Source organism: Stegodyphus dumicola, chromosome 3, assembly GCF_044657685.1.
Source record: "Stegodyphus dumicola isolate Sdum_Otavi_A_Nest chromosome 3, ASM4465768v1".
Lineage (NCBI taxonomy): Eukaryota > Metazoa > Arthropoda > Arachnida > Araneae > Eresidae > Stegodyphus > Stegodyphus dumicola.
The window spans coordinates 203976123-203988985 of NC_140770.1; the positions used below are offsets into that span (position 1 = coordinate 203976123).

Genomic DNA, 12863 nt, shown 5'->3' on the forward strand with positions numbered 1-12863 from the left:
TGCGGCCGATTGCAACCAAAATACAACATGCACATCTACATGTTATAGCAGTCCTATATACAAAATTTTAACGTTCTGAGGCTACTCGTTTTCGAGTTTTGCGAGATACGTACGTACAGACACCACAAAAAATTCTCTTCAGAATTAATTTTAAAGCAGTTTTATCATTTTTTTTTGAGGAAACGAGTATTTTATTCTGTCCTTACGTACAGATATCACGCAAAAACATCCTTAAATTGCATTCGATAGCGGTCAAAATGAATATTTTCGTTGAAATATGCTGCCTGAAACTTTTCGCGATTACAATACAGTCAAAAGTCGTTAATTTGGACACCCATAATCCGGAATGACCTATAATCCGGACCTCAACGCTAAAAACTTTCTGCGCATTCGCCACATTGACACATGCGCATAGGCGTTTACATGTTCGCGTGAGATCTTTACTGATGCAGAAGCAAAGTTTAAAGTTGTAAAAATAAACTTTTAACAAGAGTAGCAATAGAAGCTCCCTAAGGTTATGTGCTGTGCAGATATTGAAGACAATAAAAGGTTTCAAACTTAACCAATTTATTAACAATATATAAAAATAAAAACACAATGAATAAATTTAAACAATATCAGAAACTTAAAAAATTATAATATAACCATCATTATCAAAAATTTCATATATTAAATAATATTTTACCTGGTCTCCAAAATAATGGGATTCAATACGCGAAAAATGTATCCTAAACAGAAATTATGCGGTTTTAAATGAAATTAGCTACACTGTCAATAGGTCCATGCTTAATGGTCAAGAAGGCACCTGAAAATTAAATTAAATCCTTGACAGCACTTAAAACCGGCCTAATTCCGTTCACTGTAGTTAAACACGAGGAATCACAGCTTAGAAAAACATCGCCGCTAACTTATGTTAAATGCCGCCTTCATGAAGAACATGGATGCCGCCCATGGCAGTCACTCCCATTGTAGCCTCTTTTGAGAATTCAGGAAAAGTCATCTTGTAGACTTGTACCACGGAACTTATTCGGGAAAAGTCATCTTGTACACTGGAACCACGGAACTTATCACCGGACTGCACGCATCGCAAGACGTCTTCCAATAGGGGCTGGAAACTGCACACCCAGGAGCCAAGAAAACAGGAACTAGAAGGGATGAGCCAGAGCGACGCGAGATACTTATACCAGAAGTAGGCATGACGTCATCTCACGGCAAGCAATCAGCTATCAACACGACTCGGCTTTCCAGATGACGTTACATCAAGTTTCGTTTTTGCATCTTAATTAGGCTGAAAGAGTCCGTTCTTAATAAAAACAGTGGCAGTGAAAAACGAAGTAGAAGTAACTACTATATCCCTTTAAAATAAGAACTAAACTAGATAAATATTTCAAGGTGGAGAGATGATGCAGAAAAAGGGTTACAATAGGTCATATTCTCCAACATTTACGACTGCGCATATGCGTGTGCGCAAGCTCAGAATACGTTTTCGCATGCGCATTTAATGTATAACAGACGGTATAAGCTAAAATTATCTATTTCAGTTAATATTGATGATCATGTTGTTCCTTAATCTTCGAATTGGATGCGGCTTATTATTTTTTGCAGACTGTAAGAGCAATGTTATAAAAGTAAACTTGAACTTTCGATTATGTCAAATAGAATTTCGGATGATGGAGCTCCCAAAGGATCTACAAAACGAAAGTATGCTTCGATGTCCATCAAACAAAAAGTGGAATTGCTGCAAAAAATGGATAAAGATATGAAGAAGGTGACTGTGAGGTTAGAGAAAACGAAAAAATTTCTATTGACAAGTTATTCTCGGCACAGCAATTACGGGACTTGAACAGTGGAACTTTGTAACTAAACAAGAAATTATGTCTGTTTATAGAATTAAAGAGAAAGTATTATCACATAAAACGAAGCAACTTAAACAACTTACATTGAAAGAAATGTTTAGTAAAGTAAACAAATAAATATTAAGCTTTTTTTTTGTAAATTTTGATACCCTTTAGATCATAATTGTTTTTTATTTCATAAATTACGGTTTCATATTCTTAATTTTAGAATTTCTGCATGCCATCTTACGAGATTTAAACTGATGATCTATAACCCAGAAAAATCGATAATCCGGAATCGCCGAAGTCCCGACGAGTCCGGATTAATCACTTTTGACTGTACTTCCTTTTTACTTCGTACAAGGAAGTAAAAATTAACAGAACTTTATAATACATTTGGACTAAACCTGCATCATTAAATTATATTTGATGGAAAGCAGAAGTAGGCCTGCTCACATCGGTTAAAGTTTTTGCTGAACTACCAGTATTCAGTGGTTTTAACAATTGAACTGTCTTTTTAATTATTTATTTTTTTTAAAGAGAGAAATGAATATTTGAATATTTTTTTACTACAAGATCTTACTTAAAATATTTTTTATTGGAGCACTGGGATGAAAGCAATTTTATTAATGAAACCAGGTAAAATAATTTTATAAAAGTAAACAAGCAATATCAACTTTCTCAGCTGCACTTGTCACAACATAAACGTAAAATCTGATATACTCAAATGAATCAAATAAATAAAATTTTTTTATTAAAAAATATTCTAGTACATAAAATTTCATTAATTGGCCTAACTATGCAACAAAACAATAGTTTTAGACAACAAACACTTAAAAGTTTTAGATAATGACTACATGAAGTTATTAAAAAATCAAATACTTACATTCACACAAAATAAACATGTCATACGATGAAGATAGTTCTGATCTTGTGACATTGTTAATACTTTTGGTATAACAGTGTTAGTAGCCCAATCAGGACCAAACTTTTCAACAAGTTTCTTTAAGTTCTGTGTTGCTGCTTCTCTGATAGCAAATACTTAAAAAGAAAATTAAAATAAGAATTTGCACGCAAAACTACCATTAATATAAAATGATACGAATAATAGTATGGATACATACCATGATCTACAAGCCAAGTCATACACAATGTATTCAGTTTTTCATCAAAAAACTCAACACCCTATAACAAATGCATATATTTTATATAAATAAAAAAACCAAGTAGTAAACAAATTTACATATACAAAACAGATATGTATTTTAGACAACTTCATATTATCACACCACAGTTAATATTTTTGCGTTTTTATTTTCAGACACTAGTTGTTACGTTATTTTCTTCCTTCACGTTCGTAAGGTATTCGTAGATTTGGAGTGAATAACGACGACACTTGATGAAGTATCGAAACACACTTTATTTAACCAATATTAATGAGGACAACTCCAAAGTCACGTTTTGCAGTCGTCGAAGATCTACCGTCTTTTTCCGAAAATAAGACACTGTCTTACTTTCTTTTTTGGTCCAAAATACGCGCTAGGGTTTATTTTCGGGGTAGGGCAAAAATAAAAGTATATTTATATATTTTTATTTAATATTTAATTTACACAGAATACAGAAATTTAAATTTATTCAATTACAGTCACGTTATCTTCTTCTGGAACATTTTAATAAATAAAATTCTGATTTTCTTCCAAATCCATTTCCTGTGGAATCATTGGTCTGAATCTCTCATGTCTAAGTAGCCTGTTTGTAGTGCATTGGAAACATCACTATCAGTTATATTTTGTCCTATGAATTTTTTACCCAATTCACAACTTCTTGTAAGCCTGGTTTTACAAAATTACCTCTATGATTTCTCACCATTCTGTTTTCAATATATTCATTGATTTCCATCCGCAAATGATCCTTGAATGGCTTGTTTATTGCAATGTCAAGTGTCTGGTGGTAACTAGTCATTCCTTCCGGAATCATTATTTGATCAATCTTCCTCTCAGCTAGAAAGTTTTTCATGTCTTTAGCACGGTGAGTATTGGCTGAATCCCAAACAAGTAAACTTTTATTCTGACTCCTCAACAGTGGTGGCAGCATAAAATTAACCCACTTTCTTATAACTGCTTGGGTGCACCAGGCTGCTTTTTCACTTTCAATGACATAAATTCCTGAAACACATTGAATCAGGTCTTTTTTACCTTTAGTGATTAAAAATGGCGATACTTTCTTGCCATCTAGACGAATCGTCAAAATACAGGTAACACATGCGCTATCGTAACCGGGAGAAGAAACATAAATTGATGAAGAAGCCTTGTGGTGAACTGTCGTTTGAGCTCCTTGGCCTAGGAATTCCGCGGTCTCATCCATAGTAATCATGTTGGAGAGTTGGTATTTCGAAAAATCGATGCCATCAACAAAAAGCTTAAACGCAAGTGCACGCTTAACAACTTCATTGTCTTCCAGCTTAAACAATGTTGTTGATCTCCTTAGAGACAGTTCATATCGTTTAAGGAAGTTGTCCAACCAGTGTGATGATGCTTTAAATTCTTCTGTGGATATATCAAATTCAATTGCTGTTTCAAGGGCAAATTTTTGAATATCAGCCTTGCGCACAACCAAAGCCATTGCTCTCTGCGTTTTTTCTCATTTCTTTGGTCCACCAGTTGACACAGGTAATCGTAGTCTGCACGCCATTTACGAACCATACGGAGATCCAGCATCTTCTCTTTACAGAATGCTACAAGATTCACACCCCTGGAGTCTTCCACGATTCCCTTTTTGCACTTGACGGAATAGCTTCTTTCGTTTCGTACTCATTTTAACTGGGGTTAAAAATTATTCACTTTATTTTTAAATAAAATTAAGTATGAGGAAATAATCAGACTTACAAGACAGAAATGAATGAACGTTGTATACCTGCACTGTCGCTCAATGTAGACTGCTGCCTTATGTTGTATTTTTAACCAGTTCACCGTTAGGAAAATCGCAAACATCTCATGCCATTTTTCGCATCCAAAGGTAAACTTTTTGTGTCTAAAACTGGGCTCAGAGTATTTCTTTTCCCCTTTCACCATCTGTGAAAGCCTATTTAGAAGTTCTGTTCAAATCAGATTTAACAGCGTACCTGTCACACTGAAGGATGGTGAATAACGATCCCCTAAGGGGCAACATAAAACACAAAGACTGGTGTAATCCTTAGAGCAGATATTTTCCCCTTTGCACCCAACCCCAAATCTACTGCAATCTATTACAATGTAAACGTAATTTTTAATTGTCAAGAAAAAGCTTTATATGAAGTAAAAATAAGGGCATTAAATAGTATTTGAAATGTCCTTGAATTTTATTTTATTATTTTCTTGATGGCCTGTAACAAAAGAGAAGAATTGAATTGAAAAGATAGCATTCAAATCCCTTTGTTCGTTAATAGAAAGGGAGAAAGCTATTGTGGATCTCATAAGATATATTGAGGGGGTAGCTATTCGAAGAAAGTGTCCCCATCCTTTACTTTCCTGAAACAGCCCCGCTGTGATCCTAATGCGACACCGCTGAGAAGATAAGCAACCCATCAATCACCCCTTTTGATTTCGATTCTGTGGGGGTTGGAAAAAGGTCACTGCGTCGTGTCTCATGGGTTACGGTTTAGCCCAAATTTCACCCTGACGCTAACGGATGACGATGCCTTTCCTGTGAACGTATCTCTATTGGGGCAAACGGTGAACTGGTTAAGATAAATTCCAAGAATTAATTTGAAACGAATTGTAGAGGTAAACAATTAATTTCTCAGAATATTTTGTTTCAAACATTTCTCTGAAATACGAGTATTAGGAAAGCTAAACATATTATTACTTATACTTAATAAATCAACAGCACTTTTTAATGAATTCTTTTTGTCACATTATTTTAACTAGGGATTATTTTCTGGGGATGTCTTATTTTACAAAAAGTTCTGAAAATCACGATACGGCTATGTTTGGAGGATGTCTTATTTTCAGAAAAAGAACGCTGATTGTGTCACTGTGTTTATAGTAGTTCTTCCACGACTGTAACGTGATTTTGGAGCTGTCCTGATTAGTACTGGCTAAACAAAGTGTGTTTCGATATTTCACAGGGGTGTTTGTGGGACCCCAAAAAATCTCCTGAAACTTTTGCGGACTTACTACCGACATTTTGGAGTTTCGAGAAGGGGGGGGGGAGAGAAATGAAAAATTACAATTATGAAGTATTGAATGACCTAATTATAAAAGTTCAATGAATCACTTTTTTTGCAAAATTAATAACCATAAATTTTCAAACATATAAACTACTACATTTTATGTAAATATTTTAAATTACTTGAATTAATTCTTTAAAAAAAATTATCTAATTTCTGCTGCTTTTTTTATTTTCTGATGTTTGTGGGCTTGTCTTTCTTTTGTGGTGAACTTCATAACTGCAGGAAGGTTGACTTTTATTTTCCTCATTTACAGTTGAAGAAATTTCCTCGAGAACTGCACATGCAGAGGTAGAAGCAGTTTGCTTCTCTGCTAATGTAGAAGGTTTTTCAGAGACTTTTATATGTGACTCATCTGAAATAAATGTTTTTAAGTCCTCTTGATATGATTTCCAACTTCTGTTCATATTCAGTAAGAGATCTTTGTGAATTGGATCAGTCATTGGATTTTTTGAGCCATATTTTTCACATGAGGCTTTTTTAGAAGCCATTAAATCATATTTAATAGTCTGCACTGCATCTAGGGAATCAATCTTAAGAGAGGTTCTATAGTCAGTGACAAGTGTATCCATTAAGTTGAATGTACTTTCCACTAATGGGCCATGGAAGCAGCTAAGGCAGGCTTTGACCAATTTAGCCAATGTAGGATACTTATAATCATTTGTGAAATCATCTTTTAAATTAAAAACTTTAGATCAATATTTATCAATTGTACACTTGACTTGATTTCCACTTTCATCAGATGTGTAGAGCATTTCTTTGGTGATATCAATATCACTCTGGTATAACCTTATTTCAGCTTCTACTTTTGACTTTTCATTATCACTAAAAATATGGGACATAAAAGATAATTTTTTAAAAGCTAATATTGTACTGGTTTTACCTCTTAGCTCTGGATCTAATGCTGTAAAACTAATTAGATATGAATTTTTAAGGGGTAATTTCTGTTTCATATGCTGTGCTGTATTAGTATAAGCTTTCATCAGAGAAATTTGGAATTCTTTTGCTATTGGATGATTTTTTGATAATTTCTTTAGAGAGTGAAAGCTTCTGCACCAGTAAATATTACTTTGCTAGGTAGATGGAATTTTGGATTTAAGACATCAACCTTTAATAAATCATTATAAGATGTACACTCTATATTTTCTGGCTTCATAAAAAAAGAGAAAAATTTTGCCATCAATTTATAAATACTGGTATGTATTAAATGAAGCATTGGTTTTTTTTTTGTTTCAAATCATTTAATATATGTGTTGAACTCTGGTAATACTGCTGAATATAATGCCATATGCAATAAAGTTTTGTTTTGCATAACAAATAACCCATTTAGTATTCTTTTTTTCCGAGCTAAAGCATCCTTTGTGAGTTGTTGGGAATGCAAGCAAGAATACACCCCTTCAACAATTTTTTTCTGAGCTGCAGAAATATTTCTTTTATTGTATACAGTTTCAACATAAGAAAAATAATCCCCTTTATCAGTTTTATCCAAGTAGTGAAAATAAAATGCAATAAGAGCATCCCACAGATCTTTGATTCTTTCTAAAACACATAAAATGTACACCCACCTATGGTCTGGTCTCTTAAAGGGCTTAAGTTTTTTAATGGCAAGGGATTCACAGATTTTGAAAAGATTTTCTCTTTTACTGCAGCTTTTCATATCAAAATAGATGTCATCAAACAAATCTTCTAAGTATCTATCAAAACATGAAGCAAATTTTTTTGCACAGTTATTAGCTGTGTGACATGTGTCACCATCAATATCTAATAAGTGGGGTGCTTTGTTTGATCGTAGTCTGGTTTCAACACCCTTTTTTTTTTCCACGCATGGTGTTACATGAGTCCATTAATACACTAATAAAGTTTGCCCATGGAATATTATTATCTTCAATAGTATTAACAACTGCTTTAAAAACAGCTTCTGAATTGCAAGATTCCATCTTTAGAGATGCAAAATGATGAACTACAACGTCATTTTGATTGTTGTCATAAAACTGCACCAATATTGCCAGTATACTTTCTTGAGCATTGCTAGTACTTTCATCCAAATTTAGAGAAAATGGAGTCTCCTTTAAAGTTTTAATGATATTTTCTTTAATAGTTTTTGCGAGCCCATATTTCATCTTATAACATGCAGTAGTCCTGGACATTTCCAACGAGTTTAGTGCCGTCTGATCGCGGCTCAACTGTTTGCAGAGTTCAATTAAATTGGGAGCTACATTGAAAGAAAGAGAATTCTCGGCGATAAACGAAGTTATTAATACCTCTTGGCGTGCTTTTCTTGTCACTATATCCAATGGCCGAGCATCAGTCATCAGTATTTTTGGAATTAGCATAATTACATAATTACTAATAATAAAGTCATTGAATGTCTAATGCACTTTGAATATTTTATGTGCGTCACAGTTTTAGAATATTTTTGTGAAAGCCTTGAATCCTTCCCCACCATACTTCAGCAGTGAGTTACAGAAAACACAATATGCTTGTCCAGCAACATTTATTTTCTTGCACCATGTGCCGATGGTATCCCCATTACCATCTCTCCGTTCAATCCAATTCCACCTATATGCATTTCAGACACCTTCTTCTAATGTATAATATCACTATTTATATCGAGAAATTTCATAGTGAAATTCTCTAGCATACATAAATAAAAAAATATTTCAATAAACGAAACAAAAAATTTACACGTGCATCAATAAATGAAACGAAAATTTTACACAGCGGAGAAAAAAAAAGTTGAGAAGCGATCAATGAAAAATAGCTAATACGGCGAAAAATCCCCCTTCTCTACTTATTGGCGCCACGCCAGGAGAGATAAGACCTTTGAACCCAGAGTCACGTGATAGCACATCTGGTCAAACGAAGTCTCTCCCTTTTTTTTCTGCCGCGCCTACTTGCCGAAAAGCATCCAGAAGAGAATGTCCGAGAACTGGGGAAATGAGTCATAACTCGCAATAAGGAACAAAAAAAGAAGTTTTTCCCCCCTTTTCATGCATTATCACTGCCTTTGGAGAAAGAAAGGAAAAGTTTTCACCACACACACTGACCTTGCGTTTTCTGCTTTCAAAGCAAACAAAATTACCCAGATCAAAATAAATAATTCATTATTATTCCTACTTGCTTTTGAACGACGATCCCCGGAATTTCCGGGTATTGAAGTTCAAAATCCCCGGAGCACAAACACCCCTGATTTCACCAAGTTTCGTCGATGAACTACTATACACTCGCTGGAACAATCAGCGACATAGCCTTCAGGTTATCAGGCTATAACGGTGAAGACAGCTTCACTGCAAAGCACCAGAGTACAGCTCCCGACCCTGCTCGGTCGTTCTCGGAACTCCACGCTACAACTCGCAGTGCACTGCAAGCCACAGCTCTCAACTCTTCGGTTCAGTTGTTTCCAGAGCTTAACACACTCTCTCGACAATGCACTAACCACAATACATTAAGAGACTCTTTGATGCACTCGACGACCCACTCGGCACTCACTGGTCAGCTGTCAACTTGATCATCTCCGCACGGACTAACTAGATGAGACACACTAACTCGCACTGCGGACCAGCAGGGTTTATATAGCTTTCGGCTTATGTTCGAGAACATTCTGGGCTAAACCGGTATTAATTCGTTCCAGAAGATTCTCCATCAGTCCATGGAATGTCGCCAAGCGGCCGATTTCTCGGCAAATATAGCAACCCTGCCTTCCCTTGCTGTTTTATGGTAACCCTAAAACTGCTTTGCGGAGAAGCCACCTTACAGCACCTATACATTTCGGACCAATAATTATGCAAAATGCAAGAAATAAAACAGTAAAGTTTAGGTACAATTATGTATTTTCAAAAATACACAACATACTTTCTGAGAGAATTCTTTTAAACTAACTGTCCAGGTTACATGAGAGATAAGAAAACTCATCAGTTTACGAATTTTGGTACAGCATCAAAAGAACAATAAAAATACTCTCATTTTTTAACTTCTTATTTTTGCTAAACTTTAATTTAAAATAAAATGCTGGAGCAAGTTAAATGCAGAGAAAAATTTATGAACATAAATGCTTCTACCGAATTAAACATTCCTCATCTCTTAATAAAACATTCATCATATTAAAGAAAACTTTTAAATTAATCCTTATTTCATAATCCACGCTCTTATTAGTTTGAAAATTTTACGAAATTCTAACATCTGTATATGCTTATTAATCACTTTCATTTTAAAAATTGTGAATACTTAAGTTGATAATTATAAATGAATCATTAGAGTCTTAAAATAATTAAAAAGGAAACAAATCACAACACAGAATTTTTGGTACTTTTCCACTAACTGGGCATTATCATTGGTGATCTTGGCTTGTCATATTCCTACTAAATATCTTGATGTATCACATATTAGTTTTTTTGTGCTTTTGGACTTTTAATAAGCAGACTGTCGAAACATCAACCTACAATCCTCCTAGGACTTTCGAAAGCTTTTTAAGAGGAATGGGATAAATACCTTTTCTGATACAACAAAAGGCTTTACTTTTACTATTTTGAAAATTACGGTGTAGAAAGATAATAAAAGAATAAGGGTTATAAAATAGAACATTTTAAACACAAATATTTTAGGTAAAGTAATTCTGTAAATACAATCAAAATCACACACACAAAAAAGTGCAAACAGCCTCTGTATTCTTAAAGTAACTACCAGGAAATTTCCATCAGAACAAATAAAAAAGTTTGGATGTTTTTAAACTGGTTTATCAATTGATTTTTGAGATAAACACATCATTCAAACAAGCTGTGCATGTAGTCAACATTTTTCCCCCCACAATTATAAGTCATTCTTTTCCTTCTGCAAAAAATAACCAAATTGTGCCAATATGATCATGTTAATATATCAGTAACAAAGAATAATTCACATGAAAGACAAGATAAAATTATCTATTTGATGAAAAATTAACATTAAAAAAAATAAATAAATAAACAGCTATGGCTACATTTTCAAGTAATGACTAATATAGCTCCTTAATGGAAAAATACCAAACTTTTATTAGTATATATTTTATTTAAATAAAAACTGCATTATTGATATTAATCGAGCTTTAATTTTTTACACTTAAAATTCACTTGATTTTAAATTATGAGTTAATGATTTAATTTAAATAAAATAACTTTAACTCAGGCTTAAAAAACTATGAATATTCACAGTCTGCATTATACAAGAAGGCTGTATATACAAATCATATTTGAAGTCCATTTTCAATAAAACACATTTTATATATATACATCGGGTTTTAACGAAAGTTTAAACAAATCGTCTGTACAAGCAGTTTGTGATGGCATGTTTAATCATATTTTGTCAAACGATTTTTGGCATCTGAAAGAAAGACTTGCTTTAGAAATCTGTGTTGTTCTAATATTTGTTAAAAAAAAAAATGCTGTTATCATTAAGTACAAGGTGTCTGAAATGGAACTATCATGCTATCAGATTAGAACCTAGTGCCATGTCCATTACTCCCGCTATGCATTGCATAAATTGGATGTCCACTACACAAAAATGGAGGGAGGATGAAATTCAAACTGCATTTTCTTCATGTATCGAAAAAGCAACTTAGGATATATATTAAATTTACATACAGCATTGTTCTAACATAGGTATTTTGATGACACAAATCGGACTTTTTATGAAATAACATGCCAATTTTTTTCCGTATTTCAATTCTACAACTCAAATTATGCCTAAATAATTAATTTTGTAAAATTTATGGGGAAATTAAAAAATTTATCTTGATATATATTTTTTTTTTCAGTTTGCTCCAAGAATAATTCACTTGGCGAACTTCTTAATTTACAGCAACCTATTTTTCTTTCCCTTTTTACATTGTGAATGAGTGGAAAAAAAGTTACATTGTTCCTACTTTTAAATAATTTTAACAAAGTGCGTAAACCATATTAGATGTTATTATCGCTTTCAACAAATATCCCAAATTTCAAAATCCGCCAATCCGTAAATTGACGTATATCCTTGGAAATTTCGAATAAAAAGCTCTAATTTTTGCAGGTATGCTTAAAAATACATCTATTTTAAGATGACGGTAAAAATTTATAAAAATTATTCAAAAATACAAATTTATAAATCATAAAAATTGGGTGAATTTTATTTGGAATGAACCTAAATTTTGAACTGTGAAAGAAGAAATCAAGTAAGTGTAATAAAAAAAGAGGTATTAATACATACCAAATTGAATTAACATTGTGGAGCTAAAATTTTAAAAGCTAACTTTTTAAAACCTACTCATGCGATGTTTACAAAACTTCACAATTTGGCATAATTTAGGCTGTAGAAGAGAAATATGGAAAGAATTGGCATGTTATTTCAGAAAATTTTGTACCAAAATACCTATAAAACTTTGCAATTTGGCATAATTTGAGCTGTAGAATAGAAATATGGAAAAAACTCGCAAGACATTTCAGAAAAAGTTCGATTTTGTGTCAAATTACCTATATTAAACAATGCTATATATAATTCTAATACATATCCTAAGTTGTGCTTTCGAGACACAAAAAACACGATTTGAATTTCATCAAGCGGCCCAATAGAATGAAAGATATAGAACCTTTTTCTTTTTTTGTGAAGTACACAAGTTCAATCGCTGGGTGCTGCATCAGTTGACTCAAGCAGATAACGACTGATGTTTGTTCGGGCCTGCATTAATTCGCTCGAATATGAAAGCAAGGATAAAATTCCAGACCGAATCCTTGCTTGTGATGAAAAGTGTATTTACTTCAACAACAGAGGCCGAAAAAGGGATTTATCTGTACCCGGTGAGCGCACCAACAGCGTCA

At 33.3% G+C, this 12863-nt stretch overlaps 1 protein-coding gene across 2 annotated transcripts in view; it reads right to left on the reverse strand.

Annotated features, from left to right (window-relative positions):
• Positions 1–12863, reverse strand: part of Pp2A-29B (Protein phosphatase PP2A regulatory subunit A) — an 85911-nt gene that overhangs the window by 19504 nt on the left and 53544 nt on the right. For both annotated transcript variants that reach the window (XM_035363256.2, XM_035363255.2), the window contains exons 12-13: positions 2960–3020; positions 2722–2876 (exon numbers count right to left, since the gene is read on the reverse strand). In XM_035363256.2, the coding sequence (XP_035219147.1) occupies positions 2722–2876; positions 2960–3020 (216 nt within the window). The remainder of the gene's footprint in view (positions 1–2721; positions 2877–2959; positions 3021–12863) is intronic.